At 44.6% G+C, this 21,451-nt stretch overlaps 1 protein-coding gene across 1 annotated transcript; it reads left to right on the forward strand.

The window, feature by feature from the left end:
• The first annotated feature begins 5,965 nt into the window (after positions 1-5,965).
• tecta (tectorin alpha) lies at positions 5,966-20,137 on the forward strand. Its single transcript, XM_047343426.1, has 24 exons — positions 5,966-5,982; positions 6,264-6,325; positions 6,463-6,602; positions 6,686-6,973; positions 7,253-7,390; positions 7,459-7,624; positions 7,760-8,172; positions 8,277-8,847; positions 8,940-9,550; positions 9,636-10,206; positions 10,583-11,211; positions 11,787-12,444; positions 13,021-13,220; positions 13,859-14,239; positions 15,822-16,108; positions 16,423-16,703; positions 16,826-16,936; positions 17,499-17,701; positions 18,535-18,698; positions 18,788-19,036; positions 19,140-19,302; positions 19,389-19,473; positions 19,589-19,708; positions 19,847-20,137. The coding sequence occupies exons 1-24, from the start codon at positions 5,975-5,977 to the stop codon at positions 19,948-19,950; spliced, it is 6,603 nt and encodes a 2,200-aa protein (XP_047199382.1). The 5' UTR covers positions 5,966-5,974; the 3' UTR covers positions 19,951-20,137.
• The last annotated feature ends 1,314 nt before the right edge of the window (positions 20,138-21,451 follow it).

A 21,451-nucleotide genomic window follows, 5' to 3' on the forward strand; every position in this document is an offset into this window, starting at 1 on the left:
CATTGTTGTATTTTTATGGTTCAGGAGCACAGACATGTAAATAAAGATGGACGATGCTTCTCCACTTCCTCCCACTGTCCAGAAATGAAGCCATTCTCCTGATTTGATCACTGCAATCTTGCGCCGATGACGTCATTTGGAGCCAGAGCCTGCACATTAGTGATCGGGGGTGGAGCCACGGTATTGAGTTCAAGCCGGTACATGCACTCAACCAATCGTGAGTCTGTCTCGGCTGTCAATCATGACGTTATTACATCAAATAGCTACTTTACAAATTTACTGTAAAACTAGAAGTATCTAAAATGACATAAATGAAAAAACATTATTAACCTGGTTGACGAATCAGGTTTGAAGCTACACTCACATGACGTTATTTTAAAACGTATCAAATGCGTAATTGCTGCAAAAATTGCTTTAGTCAACCACTGCAGATCTTTTCAAAGACCTGATTGAAAGACGAGCTGTAGAGTAGGACAACCAGGTGACAGAATAATTCTTGTTGGAGGCAGCATTGTGACCAGAATGCTCAGCTCTGTTTCACACACTGAATGCTTGGCTGTGGAGAAGATTGGATTGTGCAGATCTTCTCTCTTTCTGGCAGGCGTGATTCGGTCGCCCCGCAAAGAGTCCATTCCATACGTGTCAGGCGGTGTTGAGTTTCTGGGGCATTCCCTTTATTTTTTCCCCTCCTCCTCTTCCAACAGCATAGCTCTAATCCTGAGTGCGATATCTATGCCACCCACCCCTCAGCACACCGTCAACAGCAGCACCCAGTTCGGGAGCTGAGGAGCCAACGGACCGTTCAGTCACGACGGTGCTCCTGACATTTTTGACTTTAATTGTATTAAGAAGCAGATCTGACGTTGATTCAGGAAAACAGTACAAGCTCTTCAGTTACCACCCGGGTCTGGAATAATAAATATCTCCTTCAAGTTTAGACTTTTTTCAGTTTTGATGTAGCTCCACCAACAGGACAAAGTTTAGTGAAATATCTTAGTTCGATTTATGTGGACTTTATTCATCCAAAGATAATGAATCTGAATGTATATTGGTTATATTTTTGTTATTCCAAAAGCAGCATTATATTTACAAAGTCACAAATGAATCCAGATTTCAAGCCACAATGCTTATTCAAAAAAACACCAATAGATTGACAGGTCCTATGATGACAGATGAACCTGAGCATGTTGACTTTAGCATTTAGCTTAACACGCATTGACCAGGCAGGTTCCACATAGACATTGACCCCAGTGGAGAGTTATGGACATTGTATATAAATACGATAAATACGAATTTTGACTGCTGGGTCATAATGGGGCCTTCCTCAAAAGCCACTGCAGTTCCTGTGTGGATCAAAACCAGTTTCACAATATGTCAATCCAAGAACATGGCTATAACCCAACTGTCATTGAGCCTGGAGGTGTTCGCTAATGGAAGGTCAGACTTATCTAGGAGGAGGGATGTGGTTGCATTGTATTAATCACACCTAGCGCCTTCTTACGTAAAAAGGACCTGGTTGCGCAGTTGGAACTCTGATCTGCCCCATTGCATTATGAAGTGGGAGTTGGGGGCAGGGGGGCTGAACAGCGCCCATTGTGTGCTGAGGTGAAGGGGCCGTTGGGGCAAGAAGGTTTGGGTTACTGGAAGCAGGTTCAACCTTGTGAATGGGATGGAAGGAGAGGAGGGCAGGGCAGAGCCAACCGCTGGGCATAGGGGTTGAATTAGAGTGGTCCACTCCACGGATTAGGTGACGGCCGCACAGAGCTCAACTGGTTTCCAGTCCAGGACCTTCTTTGTGAAGGTCAGGCTTGATGGATTCTCCAGAACTTGTGATAGCGTGCCACTGTTCCCACACAGTACCGTCCTGCTGCAGGGAAACCTTTGATGCAATTTTCCTGTTTCATGGAAACAATTTAAAAAGTGGCTCCCCAATCAATGGGGCTCAAGAGTCGTGTTTATATAAACTGAGTTCAAGGTGGCAGGTCCTTCCCATTCACTGTTCATTGGACAAATCCAGTTCAGGGATGGAAGGAAGGGAGTTTGAATCACACTGTGTGATGCATTCTGGGACTTTGTGACATCATGATGTCTAACAATCACTTGTAAGCAGACTAAACTATCGAGGGAATCAAACTTTTTTGCCATCTCATTATTAAGTTTCCGCAGTTATGATTGGCTCTAGCTATCCAATGTCTTATTTGACCGTTGGTGCAGAACATCTTTTTCCCATTAAAACAAAATGATGCTCTCAATCCAAAAATAGTTTTTGTGTTGCCAGGTGATGACTCTGTGGATTAGTCACGACAAGCGACTCCTTTGACCTATGACACATCAGCATTTGATATGCTGATAAGACTCATTAACGGGGCTTCAAGTTGACCACCCAAGTTCAGAGAAGAGAAAAGGAGCAATATACTCATTATGTTTTACTTTCCGGTTGAATTGTCCTGCGTCATAGGGAATGGGAACGCAAAGGGTGCATGTGCGAGAAATTCAAGTGTATCATCTTGGTCTTCCCCACTTCTACGTCCTCAACATTTCCCAAAACACAACCCTGAGACCAGGAAGCTCCCCCGACCCAGTAGGTCATCTGTAACTGTTGATTTTTTTGTCCCTCTTTGTGCGACACTCTCTTTCACAGGTTGTTTAAGAGTATGTGAGCATTTACACAACAAGGCGTGGGACGTATAAAAGAAGCCTGCACACAGAGTCTTGGTGCTGCTTAATGGGAGCCCGGGGCCTGCCCTCATACCTGGAGCCTTTCACACATCTTGCTCCCTGCCTCTCCAATTACTTCCACTGTCCGACTGCAACAAAGACCCATCTGACTGCCCTTTCCTTCCCAGACCCTATCAGTGTGGATCCACCTGAGATTTCCCCTGGCTATCTGTCCAGCATCTATCGTAATGAAGTGTCTTGTGTAACCTTGTAAATGAGGCTGTGCCTAATTAAAAAAAAAAGGGGGTACACAGAGTGGCCAAAGTGACTCATGTTAATTCTGTAACTCAACCTACCACAGAGGTTGAAAAGCAAGGTTTCAGACTGTGTGTGTGTTTCTGCTGTTTTGTCCATAAATGCCCCCAAGTGACTCTACTACTTTGTGTGCTCAGGTGCCCTGAGATTTAAATGTACTGAATGAACTCTGGAATAGCCGATACCACAACGAATGCCAAATCAAAGGGCATCAGCCCTATGTCAACCTTTTTCTACACCTGCCAAGGTAAACATTTAAATGAATCAATTTTTAGACAAATTATAGCCAAAAGAGCTGCTAGAGACGCTGAGAGAAATATTAATAACGAGGGTTAACATTGTTCCAAAAATATAAAGGCCACAGTGTTTCCATCGAATTTTTCCACCAGACATTTTATCATCATTTGGCCCATTGCAGGTGCTAACGACAGATCCTGCCTGAAAGACTTGACACTCATCCTGCATGAGAGCCTCTCTTTGTGCAACACATTCCTCATCTCCTGTGTTTAAAACATTTCTACAAATAGTATTTCTCTTTAGTTTTTCCACTTCCCTCCATCTTTACCAGGTATCTGACCTCCCCTCTACCCTTAGAACATATTGCTCTGTTTCCACTCCCTCTCTTCCTCAGATTCCTGTGCTGTCCCTCCCCCCCACTTCCCTCTCCTCCCCACCGACCCCCTTCCCCAAACACTGATCTCAGATTAAGTTGAACACTATCCCAGGTAAAGTTTCCATCTGCTTCTTTGGGAAAAAGCTCCTTCCACTGCTCCAACAGGGGTTTTCAGTCTCCACAGGGCTTCACTATTTTAAACACCCAACTCAAAACTCTGGATTGTTGTGGCTCCTGCTGGAAATCTTTCTGGATCTGGAATTGGACGAGAGGATCCCATCTCTCTGTTCATTCAACTCCTCTAAAAACTCTCTTCTCTTGTCATCACTTTAGCAAGTTTCACCCCCACTGCTTCCTTCTACTCCCTCTATCCCCACGGCCACTCCTGGATGGTCCTCTGCTGGATGGGACACAGCTGTGAGGAGGTTGCCAGGTTAGATTAGACTGGTGCTAAATGTCCGTCTTCTGAAGGCAGGTGGGTGCATCGTTTCCTCCTCAATGTGATTTCTTCAATGATATGATAGTGAATGTAAACATTCCTCATTTGGAATTCTTAATGATGGAAACATGGACTTTGTGTATATGTCAGATATTTCAGCTCCATTGTTATGATTTAATTAATTCCTATCATTTTGATTGTTGAATCTACTCATCACAGTTTATGATGTGTGAAAAGTGTGAATTTGAACTCAGCTAAACTGAAGACAGTTCATGGGTAGTCTATTTCATTTTTAGGATTTCTCAAGACCCAAAGATGTTTAAAAAAGCATTACATTTAATATTTCTTTTTTTAATCATTTTGGGACCCTTAATGATTATCTTGGAAACCTTTGTCGGGTCTTGAACCTCAATTTTGAACCCACTGATGATTTGATGATGATGTTTAATACGCTTTCCACTGATGCCAGAATTAGGCCTACAACATTAAGATTACAGTACAATTCTGGATTGAAGGTCTCAGCTGAATATTGTTCTGACTCAACCTCATTTTCAAGCGTCAAATGCTAAGAAAATCATCTTGAGTGATTTAATTAGCCTCTGATAAAGCATGTAGCTCTTGAGTTGTGTCGCTTTGAGCGGGATCTCAGAGATAAACATGTCAAAGGGTCTTGTTCATCTTCCATGTCCCAGGGGCTTTATCTTAATTGCCCCGCTAAGAGGCTTCGAGTTAATGCCAGTCAGATAAGATGCTGAAGTAACACGAGTCAGAAGAGCAATTGTTGTAATGTTGCTGTTGAAACTGTATGATGAGAGGCTGCTGACATTACAGCAGACCTCTCTCAGCAGTGCCCACTAACCTTGGCACACCTGAACACAATTTACAACCAGGATTATAAGAGTTCACACATTGCAGAGATGAAAGGTTTTAGAGAGAAATCCAATCAACCTCAAATACCTCATATAAACAGTATCAATGTCAGTTGCCAGCTGTTTGTATTCATTTATAAACTCTACAATCCCAAATCCATCCATTGTCCATCCATTCATTGGGTCACAGGTCACACAGCGCCACCTGCTGGGGGCTCCCGAAGCGTTCCTAACCTGAATAAGATATGTAGTCTCTCCTATGTGTTTTTGTTCTACCTCAGGGTCAAAGACTACTTGGATGTGCCCAGAACATCCCAAACAGGTGGCACCCTGGGGGCATCCTATCACGGTTCTTGAACCACCTCAACTGGCTCTTCCTCGAGCTTTCACCAGATGTCACAGCGACATATCTTATCTCTAAGGCCATAAGCCCATTTAAAGCATTTTGTTTAGTTGATTTAGTTGGTTGGTTTGGTCAGTAATTCAAACTAAGATGGCTGAACCACTGTTATTTATTTGAACTTTGCCACCAAATTTAGCTGAATGATTTAAGGTTGAGGAATTAAAGCAAACAGTCCTTTGCCATTATTGCTGCTTGACATTAAATGTATGGTAGGATAGTCATATGAATTTATAAGTAGGTGGGTGTCAGTTTCACAAGTCTGTGTCACACCAGCTCTTAGAGAAAATACCTGTTCTAAGTTTTGTGTAACATTTAATTCTATTCTAATAATCAAGTAAATGTAAAAGCTGTACGGTGACTCTTAAATCTGCCAACACGGCTGTACACTCCTTCTTTGTCAATGGGAAGCTCGCCAAACCAGGCCCAGAACAAGCCCATAGGGGCCTGCAAGGACCCTGGCAATTCAAATCTATTCACTTAAAGCCATTAGTTCCCCAATGTTTACGCTCCCCTCTTTTAGCCAACAAGGCATGGATGTCTCCCAAACAGGAGTGGTAATGAGGTCCGGAGCAGCCTTGCGGCTTCAGACACAGAGACGCTGGACCAGAGCGGCCAGTTCGGTCAGCTGCAGGGATCCGAGGCACAGAGAGGCCTGTAGTTCACTGTTGTCGTCTCACATGGGACCGTAAGGCAAATGTGATCCTGACGCATTGTTCTGGAATGAATAAAAGGGCCTTTTCAGCGTTCCTCTGGGGAGACCTGGGAGCCTGATCTTAAAGAAGTAACGTGACGTTAGCTTGATGTCTCCCCCTCTTCTCCTTTCTAACAGCCTTGTTGCTTGAGAAGTTTACTTGTTGATTGAGTATGACTCACGTCTTCCCCGTAATCCCATTAACTAAAGTGCAAGACAAAGAAAGTCACGATAGTAAAACATGACCTCTCATCTCAGTCTTTCTTGTTTTTTAGAATGGTCAGGCTAGGCTGTCCAATCATTGTGCTCCACTTCTTCACCATCTTTGCACAAACAGGTATGCCATTAATATGCTGTACCCCATTATCAATCATTATATAATTATTAGGTCCTACTCAATAATTCATCTTTTATTGTTCAGAACAGTCTGTTTTTTCTATTGTGTACACTTCTTATGCAATAATCTCCTTTTAGCTAGTACTCAGGATATCCTGTATCCATATGGACCCGGCCATAGGGATCTTGAGACCCCCAAGATGGATGATGGGAGTTCTCCAGAAATTAGCTTGCTCATTCCCTTTGTCTTCTTCAACATCCCCTACCGTTCCATCTATGTAAGTCCTGATTGAAATTATCTTGTTATTTGGAATTTTATTATCTTAACATGATTTATTGCAACCTTTTCCTTTGTCCACAGGTGAACAACAACGGTGTGATCTCCTTCAACGTGCAGGTTAGCCAGTTCACACCAGAGGCTTTTCCGCTGAGCGATAGCAGATCATTCATTGCTCCACTTTGGGCAGATGTGCACAACGGCATCCGCGGAGATGTCTATTACAGAGAATCCACTGAACGAGAAATACTGGAAAGGGCAACGCAAGATGTCCGGAAGTACTTCAAAAATGTGCCCACCTTCACCGCTACCTGGGTCTTTATTGCAACATGGCACCAAGTCACCTTCTATGGAGGAAGCCAGACAACCCCAGTAAAGTCACATAAAATACAATACAATTCATTAATTAAAGTCTTCAGTGCTAAAACTTTAAACAAAAGGCAGTATTGAATTTTAGCAGGAATCACAAATGACAGTGAATTGACAAGATACACTCATTATGAATTATTGGAAACATAATTAATATTACTGCAAGTGAACATTTGTTCAGTAGTTGAAATAATTATTCTTGTCTTTGGTTTGTTGTGCTTTGTGTATGTGTCTGATTTTCATCCTTGTAAAACTAGTTTAATCTTTTTGTGTGATTAAAAGGTGAACACATTCCAAACGGTACTAATCTCAGATGGCGGAGCATTCTTCACCATGTTCAACTATGGAGAAATCGTATGGAGCACAGGAACAGCCAGTGGTGGAGATCCTTTAACAGGACTTGGTGGGACAACAGCTCAGGTAATCTCACCACTGTCTTTGAGATTTTTCTTTGTCTTTGTTGGTGCTCACACCTTTCCCCTTTCCAGTCAGGTTTTAATGGTGGAGACATTGGTCACTTCTTCAACCTGCCAGGATCCCGGTCAAATGAAGTAGTGAACATTGAACAATCAACCAATGTAAACATTCCTGGACGCTGGTTCTTCCGTGTTGACACTGAATTGATCGATCCTGCCAATGGCTGCAGCTACAATGGCAAGTTCTAACTCCCAACACTGATAATTATGTCCCCACAGGTTGTTAGAGCTTCTTCAGGTCATCAAACACTAGGAGTAGTCAATTACATTTTGTAATGAACTGCATCCATCTGCCTGTCCTCATCCTCTTCAGGGCGTTTCTACAGACGAGGGGAAAACTTCTGGTTGTCTGATCAGTGCTTACAGCGATGCCGCTGCCTCGACATTGACAACGAGGTTCAGTGCCAAGAAGCTCCATGCGGGCAGCTGGAGACCTGCGAGCAGCAGGAAGGGGCATTTTACTGCCAGCCGACCCGCACCAGCACCTGTGTGGTATTCGGCGACCCTCACTACCACACCTTCGATGGCTTCCTCTATCACTTCCAGGGTACCTGCTCCTACCTGCTGGCTCGACCCTGCTGGGAGGTGACAGGACTGCCCTTCTTCAGTGTGGAGGCAAAAAATGAGAACAGGGGAATTGCCTCTGTTTCCTGGCTCAGAGATGTCACAGTGGAAGTCTATGGTCACCGTGTCATGTTACCCAAAGGCAGTTTGGGAACAGTCCAGGTGTGAATCTATGGACACCTTCATTTTAGGACCACTAGATATGAATTGACTATTTATCCATTATCCATTGTTACATTTCTGAATTTTCCTCTATTCCTCTCTAGGTGGATGGCTTGACAAAAACTTTACCTGTCCAACTCCAGCTTGGTGCTATCAGGGTGTATCAATCAGGCGTTGCAGTTGCTTTGGAAACAGATTTTGGCCTCTTGGTAACGTACGATGGCCAACATTATGCATCCATCTCCCTACCCAGCTCCTACTTCAACAACACTTGTGGCCTTTGTGGTAACTACAACGATGACCCTGCGGATGATCCTGTACTTCCTGATGGCTCTTTAGCAGAAAGCGTGGTGGAGTTGGGAGGCAGCTGGCGAGCGGAGGACACAGACTGGAGGTGCACAGATGGCTGCACACAAAACTGCAGCGTGTGTGACCCTCTGACAGAAGCCTTCTATTTTCGCCCAGACTACTGTGGGATCATCAACAAAACCGATGGACCTTTCAGGGATTGCCGAGCAGTAGTGGACCCCACAGCCTTCGTGTATAGTTGTGTATATGACATGTGCAGCAACAGGGATAACATCACCACACTCTGTCAGGCCATCCAGGCATATGCTCTTGCCTGTCAGGCCCTAGGCGTAACGATACGATCCTGGAGATCTCGAACCTTCTGCGGTGAGATTCTGTGTGATTTACATTGTTCCTTCATCTTACATTAATTTATTCGTGTCATCTGACATACTCTCTTCTCTCCCATTGGCTCTCAGCGTTGTCATGTCCGCAGCACAGCCATTACCAAGTGTGCACAAGTGCCTGCCCGGCCTCCTGTTCGGACCTCACCGCTCCCCTGTACTGTGCCCACCCTTGCACTGAGGGCTGCCAGTGTGATGTAGGTTATGTTCTCAGTGGCAGCCGCTGTGTACAGCGTGAGGACTGTGGCTGTGAGAGTAATGGCCTCTATTACCCCCTTAATGAGACGTTCTGGGCAGGGCACAGTGGTGAAGAAGGTGAATGTTTCCTCCACTGCACCTGTGGGCCTGCTGGGGAGGTCTCCTGCGCCAATGCGTCCTGTAAGGAGGGTGAAGTATGTGTGGCAGAAGTGGGCCGTCTGGGCTGCTACCCTCGGAGGGAGGGAGTGTGCGCAATCACCGAGACCTCGGTGTCATCCTCCTTTGATGGCACCTTCTTGCTGTTCCCAGATGACAGCTCCTATTACCTTCTGAAGCTGTGTGGTGCAGTGCCAGCTAATGGCTCCATGGTGGAGGTGAAGATAGGCAGGAAGCTGGTAAACAAAGGCCCCTCTTGGAAAAGACCTGTGGTAGTTACAGTGGCTAACCTTGAAGCTCAGATCGGAGGGATAGATTTTGACACAGTAAAGGTTAGTATTTTCTCTCCGGAGCGAAACCTTTTTGTTTTCTATTTTTGCTGAATGCCGACGACTATGCCTCCCTTTTGTGCTTCAGGTGAATGGTGAACAAGTTGCACTTCCTTACGTCCATCCAATGGAGACAATGATGATCTACAGGGCGCCAGGCAATGCCACAGTGGTGGAGGCACGTGGTCTTCTTCGTGTTCACTACAACCGCCAGGGATACCTCAACATCTCCCTCTCCACCATATTCTACAATGTTACTTGTGGTCTATGTGGTGTCTTCAATAGCAATGCCACTGACGATCTCCGCCTCCCTAATGGACGCCTGGCAGACTCTACTGAACAGTTCACAGACGGCTGGCGGGCCATTGCTGATGACCTCACCTGTAATGGTGACTGTGATGACCTGTATCGCATGTGCACAGACTTGCGTCTCTACCAGAGTCCTTGGATGTGTGGCAACATCAACGACCCTGGGAACAGTTCATTTCTGGCGTGTCATGCAGTGGTCAACCCGTCACCATTCTTCAGGAACTGCTTATATAACATGTGTGTAAAGGAGGGGAACCGTTCAGCTCTGTGTTCTTCACTGCAGGCTTATTCCACTGCATGTCAGGATGCTCACATAGGCCTCAGTTCCTGGAGGAGTGCTACCAATTGTCGTGAGTAGATAAAGCTGTACTTCAAAAGGAAAAAGCTGGCATGTGGGATTATGTATGTGTGTCCAGAGCAGAGATGAATAGCTGACCTGGCTCTGACATAAATTAAAATAGGCCCTCTAAGATATCCAGATATGTCTCACTAATATACTGTATCCTGTTAGCAAGCAAGCTAGTCTACACAACATCTGTAAGTTTCCCCACTTCCTGATTTTATGTGTGATGGACAAATATGACACTGAGACGCAGTATTTCTTTTTTAATTTCCATCACAGTGGTGGCTCCCAAACTAAAAACAAAAATGTTCATTGGATTTCATGGATTTAACCTTTGTTGTGCCTCCTCTTTAGCTTCTTCTTATGTCTCTCTTCTGTCTCAGCTCTTCCCTGTCCAGAGAACAGTCATTTTGACGAGTGCACCAACGCCTGCCCTCTGACCTGTGCCAACTTGGATGAACTTGAAGAGCCGTGTCCTCTGCCATGCCAGGAGGGGTGTCAGTGTGAGGAAGGCTTTGCGCTGCGGGACGGCCTGTGTGTGGCACGCAGTGACTGTGGCTGCATTAGCCACGGGCGCCAGCTGGCCACTAATCAGACTTTCTGGACAGATTGGGAATGCCAGGAGCGCTGCTACTGCAATGGCTCTGACAACAGTGTATACTGTCAGCTCGCACCCTGTCACCCTGAGGAGTACTGCCAGGAGAACGACGGCCTTTATTTCTGCCAGCCGCGCACTGAGGCCCTGTGTGTGGCGGCTGGTTATGGACATTTTCTGCCCTTTGGTGGTGTACCATTTGAGCTGCAGAGCTCTTGTACTCTTAGGATGGCCACCACCAACTGTGGAAGGGAGAACATGGACCATACTGCCGTCTCTGGAACTTTTCCCCAGTTCAAGTTGGCAGCTCGGAACGAGGAAAGGGACACAGGCTCGGCCATTTGGGTGACGGGCTTCGTACTGGAGGTCTATGAGTATGAGATTGAAGTCTCTCGAACCTACAAAAACACGGTTACGGTGAGTACACGAGTAGGAATAACAGTAAACATGTTATTAAAGAGTACATGTCTTGTGGAATGAGTTAAATGCCATTACCAGGCCTGTGTTAGTAATATTCATGTTTTTTTACACCATTTTATTTGCATGACCTGTGAAGGTCATAGTTTTTCTTATATGTGAGGACATGTTATTTCTAATCAAGCTGATAGAATAACCAGCCAGAGGGTGAATTCTGCTTTGATTGGCTTAAGGTGGATCTAATTTCAATGGGCATCTTTTATCAGGCTGGATTTGGCTCAGACAAAACTGACCCTGAGCGACATTTGGACTCAGTTCACAAAGCGCCTACAAGATCTGAGCAGGAGTGACACACATAATCCAATGCAGCCACCCACACATGCATTTTTCTCCTTCTCTGTGTTTCTATCTTTTTCCTCTAACTTACAATAAGATTACATGAGAAACATGTAACATTATCTAGTGGTATCTATGTGGTTTCCCCACATACTTTGAAAAATGGCAGTTCAGTTGGTTTAGAAACAAAACCACTTCTGTGGGAATATGTGTGTGTTTATTAAATTTTTTTCACTCAGGTGAATATGGAGCGTTTGTACCTTCCTCTGAAGCTGGGCCCAGGAAAGGTCAGCGTCTTCATCTTGGGCAAACAGCTCATCCTGGAGACAGACTTTGGCTTGAAGGTGGCCTTTGACTGGAACACTCTCCTCCTGCTGACTTTGCCCCGAAACCTCTACAACGCCTCCTGTGGCCTCTGCCAGGGCATGCCCTTATCCCCCCCCACCCTCACCACCACTGACTGGGGCATGGCGTGGGCAGAGAGGGACACCTTCTGCCAGGTGGGCTGTGGAGACTCGTGCCAGCGCTGTGGCCTGGGAGAGAAAAGTGTCCTAAACGACGCCCCACTCATGGTGGCTAATGCCAACATGAACATGGGCACAGACAATGGGACAAATGAAGTGAACACAGGCATACGTTTCCACATGGGAGATGGACTGTATGTGTTTGTGGAGCCTGAGGCAGTGAGGCTGTGTGGGCTAATTGCGGATCGAGGAGGTGCGTTTGCACGCTGTCACAGCAAGGTGGCGCCAGCCTTCTTTTATCAAGGCTGCCTCCAGGACACCTGCATGGACCAGGGGGCCAGGGATACAATATGTAACTGGCTGCAGATCTATGCCAGCACCTGTCAGACCCAAGGAGTGCCTGTACCCGGCTGGAGGAGCGATACACCATGTGGTGAGTCTGGGCTCAACTTAAAGAGGATTATCCATAAATTCTCTCATTGCATTACAAGAAAATATATTTACCTCCAGTGGTATCTACCCATGTCGATAGTTTTACTTATATATGCCCTGGTTTTCTAATATGTATCAGAAATCCCTGCATCCACATGAGGGTGAAAAACTAGTCTTTCCAGAAATAATGTCTTTGGTTACTATGAATTGTTTCAGTGGTAATCCCATTGAACACTGATGATCACAAGGTATCAAACACTGACGTAATGCAGTTATATAATAATTCTTAATATATTGAATGCTAAAACCAAATTTGATTCAACTTAAGCAAGAAGTTTTCACTAATGCAACAACAAATTCTTATTTTTACATTTCAGCAGCTGTGCAAAACTTTAGAGGAACCGAGGAAGGCTAGGCTAACCATGACATTATATCGATATCTCATCTTACTGTCTGCAAGAAGTCAAAGTGTTTCCCTAAATGTTGAACTATTCCTTGAAGCAGCTGACACACGTCTACAATTATTTATCACTGAACAGTCAACATTTAGCTAATTTGCCTACTTACCTGCTCCCAGTCCAGAGCTGTCCGCCAAACAGCCATTACTCCAGTTGCGTGTCGGTCTGCCCGCCCCAGTGCGCCCCCGCCCGTGGCCAGAGGGACTGCAGCCAGGAGTGTGTGGAGGGCTGCCAGTGCGACCAGGGCTACGTGCTCAACGGCAAGAGCTGCATACTGTCTCAGAACTGTGGCTGCTACACCGATGGCAAGTACTACGAGGTCAGTCTCACATCCAGCACCACACGGAATATACTCAAAGACGAATGTGCTGCCAAACTGGCTTTTTATCAAAGGTCTTCAGTGTTGGTACATGAAATCAACACTTTAATCAGGCTCGTTAAAAGAATTTGCAAGAAACTTACCCAACAAACTAACAAACTGAACAAATTTGTGGTTAATGTTCTTTACTTTTAATCTTAATCGGACATATTTTTGCATTAATATTTCTTGACTGGAAATATATTTTAATTTCAACAAACCTCTCTGGTTCATGTTTTGCCATTTGATTTATATAAAGTACAGAAAAGGTAACGATAGAACAAAAGGTTTCTAAGTCAGTCGATAAAGATAATTCTTTACACCAAAACTATCAGAATCACAGTTGAAGGCAGTAAAATCTGTTTTGAATGGGGCTTCAATTAACAATTAAAGGTCATTGATCTTCTGTTGATTGATCAATTCATTATTTAGGCTCTGTAATGTTGGGAAATGTAGAAAATACCCATCACAATTTCTTAAAGCTCCACTCACTGATAAAAAATCTAAAGTAATAAAATGTTCTAAATGTAAAACAGTAGTTTTCTGTCTGTCAACAAATCTTATGACTGCTTCAGAACAGAAAATGTTCTTTATTTCAGCCCAAGCAGCTGTTTTGGAATAGCGACTGCACCAAACGCTGCCAGTGCATCGGAAGAAACCTGATCCAGTGCGACCCGAGGCGCTGTAAGGCGGAGGAAGAGTGCACCCTGCGGTACGGAGTTCGGGGCTGTTTTGCGCGCCGCTTGCAGCACTGCGTGGCCTCGGGCGGCGGGGTCTTCAGGACCTTCGATGGGGCGTCGCTGCGACTCCCGGCCTCCTGCTCCTTCGTCCTGTCGACCAACTGTCACAAACTGCCCGACCTCTCCTTCCAGCTCATCGCTAACTTCGATAAGTGGAGCACACCCAACCTCACCACCATCTCTCATGTCTATCTCTACATCAATGAGGAGAATATACTCGTGTCTGGCAGCACAATCAAGGTGAGAGAATCCCTGGACCGCCATCGGTTTGTTGTGATATCAGCCAAATATTGAAAATAACCACTAACGCTTGGCATGTTTTATTTAATGCAGTCAGAATAGTTATTTCTATTGAATTGATTAATTCTACAGTGGATGTTGAGAGGGAAATCTGGCAGGGTGATGGACTGAAGATCCTAAAAGACCGATGATGTTTTAATCAGAAATATGCCAGATGCATCAGAGAGACAAGGATACAGATGTTACCAGATGTATTGCTATCCCCTAATCTAGCCACTCCTTGAAAAATTATAAATTCTAGCGTGGTCCTACATCATTAGTGTGTATGTGGATGAATGTCTAATCATTGGCTCGTCTTTCCCAACCCTTGTTGTGTCTTTTCTATCTGACTATCTGAGGTATTTTGTAAAGTCCTCCAGTTGTTATCTATTTGGCTTCCCGGCTCAACCTTGGGTCCCACAGCGACTGCTAAACAGAAAAAGGCCAATAACACAAATACGAGGGGAATGTGGGTGATGTTGTTACTCTGTGTACTGTGTCGTAAGAGAGGCCCACTGATTAAAACAATGCAAAGACTAAAAAGAAGATAACAAGATAGATCCAAACCATGAAAATCTCAAAAAACTTTCTACTATCACCTAGTAGCAAAGAATCCAGCTTTACCTGTACATGTAATAATAAATGATTTATTCTCTTATACAGTTATCTCCATTTTCATTTAAATTCTTGTGTAATATTGTTTGTTCCTTCAAAGCTGAGCATCATTTAGACCTTCCTCTCACCTCCCTCTGTTCTCTATCTTCTATGGGCTGAAACTTTACTGTTTAGATTCACTCCCACAGTTCTCCTCGACTTCTAATCTATTGAGAGGAGGCAGCAGTTTGGAGCCAAAGAAGTTCCTATGAACAAGCTGCCTCCCCGTTTAGCACCAAAATCAGTGACAGGCACGGAAATCAAATAGAAATATTGTGTTATTTCCTTCTATCAAACATCACCCATCCAACAATTCTCTCTATTCTTTCATGATTATTACCAAGTTACCCTTTATACCTATGAGCTGTTTCCCCTTATCTAATTTCTCACAGTCCAATTCACCAACCACCCTTTGTTCTAATAGCCTGACAGATCTCCTCCTTATCTGGCTTGAGGCCACATCATCGTAAGAAAGCGCACTCACAGCAGCAGTTAATGACTTACTGATTAACTCTAACTGTGGGTCTTCAGTGAGTCTTAATCCTCCTTGATCTGATTGAGCCATTGACTACTTCATTTATTTTTAAATGCCTTAAGAGCTATTTTACCAACAGTGGAAGTGTCAATTGCAGGACCATCTCAGATTCTCCTTTATTTTTTACTATATGTTACTACTCAGTCATATCTGCACATATGAAATCAGTTTATGCAACAACCAGGTTTTCACGTCGTTCTTTTTCCTGCACATTCGGTTTTAATAGGTCCAAAGAAAAGGAAATTAATATATTTAAAGCATAGAAATACAGATTATTGTAATAATTCTTACACAAACCTTGATACTCTTGTTGTGTCCAATCTGAAATACCTAAACCTCTCTGTGTTTCCTCAGGTCAATGGTACACCGGTGTCGGTGCCATTCCTCACAGGGCTGATGACACGTCTGTCCACATCTGAAGGCTTCATCGTCATCGACACACCGCAGGACATCCAGGTTCGGTACAACCGCTTCAACACCCTGAGCATCACGATGGGCCAGCGGCTGCAGAACAAGGTGTGTGGCCTTTGTGGTAATTTCAACGGAGACGCCAGCGACGACTACATCACCTCGAGAGGCAAGCCGGCCGTCAGCGCCCTGGAGCTGGCCCAGAGCTGGAAGACCAACGGTATGCAGAACAGGTGGGTTTCGTGCAGATACTGTGAACCGTGCACGTATAAATACTCTTGTGAAGCATTTTTCTTCTTGGGGGGATGTGTATACTCTCTAATTCTGCTGTGGTCTCATGTAAACTAGGAGCCTACTAGCCTTGGTGACCTATTGTTGCCCATTAGCATGGAGCATAAGTTGTAGTCAGAAGTCTGGTACCTGCACAAACTTTGTAGAAACAGGCTACTGTCGTCATATTTGACATTACTGAGGAGTTCATGCACCTTGTATGATAACAAATTCCACAACGAGACAACAACTTTTGATATCTGTCTCCTTGCTGTAGTTGTGATGAGACCCAGTACGTGGCTCTGGCCCAGTCATGTGACAACACAGCGGTGCTGGCGCTGCAAGGTGAAGACGCCTGTCAGAAGCTCACCCAGGTGAAGGGCTTCTTCCAGCCGTGCCATGGCTTGCTGGACCCCCGGCCCTTCTACCAGTCCTGTTACCTGGACGGCTGCTACAACCACCGCAAGGCTCAGGTGTGTGGCTCGCTGGCGGCCTACGCCGAGGCCTGCCGCTCCCTGGGCACCCTCACCACCAAGTGGATCACCCAGGAGAACTGCTGTAAGGGCACCGCGAGACACCAGCCACATTCCTAAAGCTACAGAAAGTTCACTGTGCATCGTTCATGGCAAATAAAGCCTTGTGTGTGTGACAGTTAACCTTGTGTGTGGACCTGTCTTTAGCAGAATGGATCTATGACCCCTGTGCAGGAGAGATCTGCACAAACTTCACCTGTGAGCTGGAGAACGGAGGCGACCTGTGCGGCTGTCCAGAGTTACCCACCAGCACTGGAGGTGAGCACATCACAGGACATCACCGTGATCTCATCCGAGCTTTAATCCTGTTTGTCCTGATACTTTTGAACTGTTTATTTGAGTCTCACATTGGATTGAGGCTGTTGATATTTGAGAGTTAAAGAAATCTGATAAGCACATTCACCTTTTATGATGTGATATGTCACTGATTCTTGCATTTTACTAGTGAACATGCAAACTCCAATACTATGATATTCATGAAAAGTTTAAATTGACTGGTTATTGTAGGACTATAGTGGGACTTTATTGTTAAAATCTTACTGCTTTCCTTATTTTAAGAAACACTTTTTTAAAAATATTACACATATTTTATATATTGTCAATTTTAGATTAAAAATATGTCTAATTTTTTTAATTAAAGACACCACACCTCTAGAAATAGTTGCAGTACATCAAATAATTCAGTTCCATTTTTTTCTTATCACAGTTAGAAGTAAAAAAGATAAACATGTATTGAGTTCATCCATTTCCGTTGACTATTAGTAATAATGTTGTGAACCTGCAGTTCACCTGGAATAACTGTGATGTTTGCCTGCGGCAGGTGATGATGACATCATACAGGCAGAGGTGATGTGTAAACATGCGCAGATGGAGGTTTCCATCTCCAAGTGTAAACTCTTCCAGCTGGGCTTCGAGCGAGAGGACGTGCGGGTCAACGACGAGCACTGCGCCGGCATCGAGGGCGAGGACTTCATCTCGTTCCGCATCAACAACACGAAGGGACACTGCGGCTCCATCGTGCAGGTCGGTGAACTGGCACCAGGGCAGAGTCCTGATCTCATGTTCACTGGTTTTCTTGAACATAAAACATTTTACCACCTTTAATGAGAAGCCGTATTTCAAACAAAATTATTTTAAGAATGTCAGTAAAGTCTTTTGTGTTTTCAAAAGTGTATTTTAACAACACTCAGAAACATTCGTAGAACAACAGTGATGCCGTTCATAAGAAATTCTGAGCCTTTTTTTGTCTCCACACTTTTCCATTGAGTGCTGCTCTGAATTTTGCATTCAAATCTGCTTCTTTTAGTTTTAATCTGAGATGCCAAGCTTCTAATCTATGTCCAAAACTCACTCATATAACATACATACTACACATGATACTGGAGTAATCCACCAGAGGGCCCACCACAGACTGTTGCATCCCATAAATAAAAAACATTTATGGACCCAGTAGGAGGTTAGCGTATGGTTACTTCTGAGACAACAGCAGAAGAAGCAATCACAGTGCCATCATGGTATGTGAGGACATTGAATCAACAGCGTTGTGATGATGGCGTTGTGCCTACTGACCAAGTCACGTACTGCCCCTACACTGCCCCCTACTGTCCATGTGTATATTGCATCTTGCGGACATGCATCTGAGGACGTGCACAACCGGCAAACCAAATGAAAACAGGATACGTCCGATGAGAGGCAGCCATGATCTGTACATGCAGTTAAAAGCAAATATATCTCCGTCTTAACAGTATAACATGAAATATTATAATTACTAATGTTACGTATCAACTCTACGTGTAATATTCAAGCTTTGTTTTGTGATGGCGATTGTTGTAATTATAACTTTATCCCTCCAACAGTCGAACAGCACACACATCATGTACAAAAACACCGTCTGGATAGAGAGTGTGAACAACACGGGGAACGTCATCACCAGAGACAAAACCATCAACGTGGAGTTTTCCTGCGCCTACGAACTGGACCTGAAGATCTCCCTGGAGACCGTCCTCAAACCCATGCTCAGGTCAGACCGAGGTCATTAAGACACAGAGAGACTAAAACATTCAACAACTTGACTCATATTCTTTATCTCCCCCCCCTTCCATGCTCCAGTGTGATTAACCTCACGTTACCAACCCAGGAGGGAAACTTCATCACAAAGATGGCTCTGTATAAGAACGGCTCGTACCGCCAGCCGTACAGGGAGGGGGAGGTGGTGCTCAGCACGCGGGACGTCCTGTTCGTGGGCGTCTTCGTGGAGGGTGCCGATGAGAACCAGCTCATCCTCATCGTGAACATGTGCTGGGCCACGCCGTCACGCTACAGCAGCGACCGCCTCCGCTACATCATCATAGAGAGGGGGTAGGGCGAGGAGCTCCAGCACAGACACAAACAGAGTATAGACAGGAAGTAGGGCTGGGGTGTGTGTGTTAGATGTGTTTCTTTAACGTCTGTCTGTCACTAGGTGTCCAAACATTAAGGACAACACCATCGGCATGGCAGAGAACGGCGTCTCGCTCACCTGCCGCTTCCACGTCACCGTCTTCAAGTTCATCGGGGATTACGACGAGGTCCACCTCCACTGCGACGTCTCGCTCTGCGACTCGGACACAAACGCCTGCAAAGTGGTGAGAAAGTCATGAGTCAAATCCTGAGTCAAAGTGGGGATGAGGAGACGTGTGCTGTGTTAACGTTACGTGTACTGTCCGTCCAGAACTGTCCACACAAGAGGAGGATGTACTCAGAGGACCAGAACCATCAAGAGCACATACTGAGTGTGGGACCCATAAGAAGGAGAGGTGAGTCTCACTCTGAGTCCAGAGCTAAATAGTTTTCCAAACCCTTTTAAAAGCTATGAGATGAGTTCCTCAGCTTTTTTAGGACACTCACGACTCTCATGTCCCGTCCTCTCAGAATCCGACTGGTGCGAGTACCACAACGGAGGCTGTGAGCAGATCTGCTCCAGTAAAGGAACCGGACCAGTGTGCAGCTGTGTGACTGGGATGCTGCAACGGGACGGGAGAAGCTGCCGGAGTAAGAATCAGACACACAAACTCACACACACATACATAAAATAGAATAGATCCGTATGAAATGTAAATCACCATCCACGCAGTACAATTAAACAAAAACAATAATGAATGCACATTTATTGTTGTCGTCTTTTCTCAGCCGTGAGCTCGAGCTGTACCGTTCCACCTGCGGTTCCTCTGCTGGTCGCCGGCGCTGTGATCTCCGTGTTCCTGGCTCGCACTCAGACGCCTCTTCTCTCCTAACACCCCGAGAGCCGAGGACGACGCCAACAGACGACGCGGATCAAACTCATGTTCAATTCAACCAGAATTATTGTAAAAAATGTAACTTTGCAATCAAACATTTATTTGACATTTTCATTTTTAGATTGGTCCATGTCCCGTTCACTAACATGGAGGAGGGGTTTATGAATTTTACTGCAGCCAGCCACCAGGGGCCAGTTGAGACACTTTGGCTTCACTTGTAAGGAGCCGTCATGTCATCCATCTTTACAAACCTGGCTGTAGAGGGCGCTGTTGCTCACTAAAAGTTACGTAGTGTTGCTTTAAGAATTTGATTTTATTTCTGTCTGTATCTCTGGGCTCTGATTGGTTTTTCTTTGGCCCAGGAAGGAATTACCTGTTTCCTTTTTTTCAGTAAACAGCTTCAGAGTCATAGTTATTTGCCTTTTCCACATATTAGACATATCCAGGAGGAGAATATCTGATCCAGACCAGCTCTAGATATGATCCGGCTGGTACCATTGCCACTGTATTACACTCACTCTGTATTTACCCCTGCAGTACATGTCTGTCCATATCCAGAAAGATTATTGCTCGCTGCACATAACCTCTAAATGTCCTGTAATTTATTCACTTCCTACGAACTCCAGATAAACTACGGTACAGTTTTTACCAAAAATACGAAAAATAAAATCTACATGTGGAACGCGTAAATCTCTGTGACAGAATATTTCGTAATGCGTAAATTGAAGTTCTAAGTTTATCTTGGAAGTCGAGGTGGAGTTTGTGAATAAAGTGAGTATTTATATGTGAGGAGAGCACCTTGTGAAATGAATACTCGTATATTTTAAAGTAGTACCACGTTGTTAGCGTGTTGTGGCTGTAAGATATTCAGCCAGTTGTAGTTTTCTCACGTCGCTGCATCTATTTTCTAACGTTTCCCCTCACACGTACTGACTGTGGACATAATACTGTCAGCAGAGTAAGTATAAGTACATTCCCCACACAGTATCTTTGTACTCGCCACCTTCATGTGTTATAAATGTCAGAGTATCACCACATATCTGATGTAAACCTTCAGTGTTCTTCAGTTAAAATTCTAGTTTATTGTTATTAGTCCTGTTTTTCTACCTTCTATGTACAAATGTACAGTCCCTGTCACTTTGGTGGTTTTATGTCTCGAGCGTTTTTAATAATCAGTATCTTTGTGTGTGTGTGTGTGTGTGTGTTTGTTCAAAAACCTGACAACAGATGTATTATCGTTTGAGAGCAGCGTCACCGTATAAACAACTAAATAAATGAAGAAGTTCTCAAAGTCAGTGTGACTCTAGTTTTACTCGATGCAGCAAAATGAAGCTTCGGCTGTTCAGCGCTGAGAGAACAGAACTTTTTGTGCGACGTAATCTGAGGTTTCGTAGTTTTTCAAGATTTCGGATCCAGCAGAATTTAGGTAAAGTGGATTTCTCCGTAATATTATGACTAATCTCATCAAAGTACAACTTTTATCTCTTCATATTATGAT

This window comes from Hippoglossus stenolepis, chromosome 15, assembly GCF_022539355.2.
Source record: "Hippoglossus stenolepis isolate QCI-W04-F060 chromosome 15, HSTE1.2, whole genome shotgun sequence".
Taxonomy (NCBI): Eukaryota; Metazoa; Chordata; class Actinopteri; order Pleuronectiformes; family Pleuronectidae; genus Hippoglossus; species Hippoglossus stenolepis.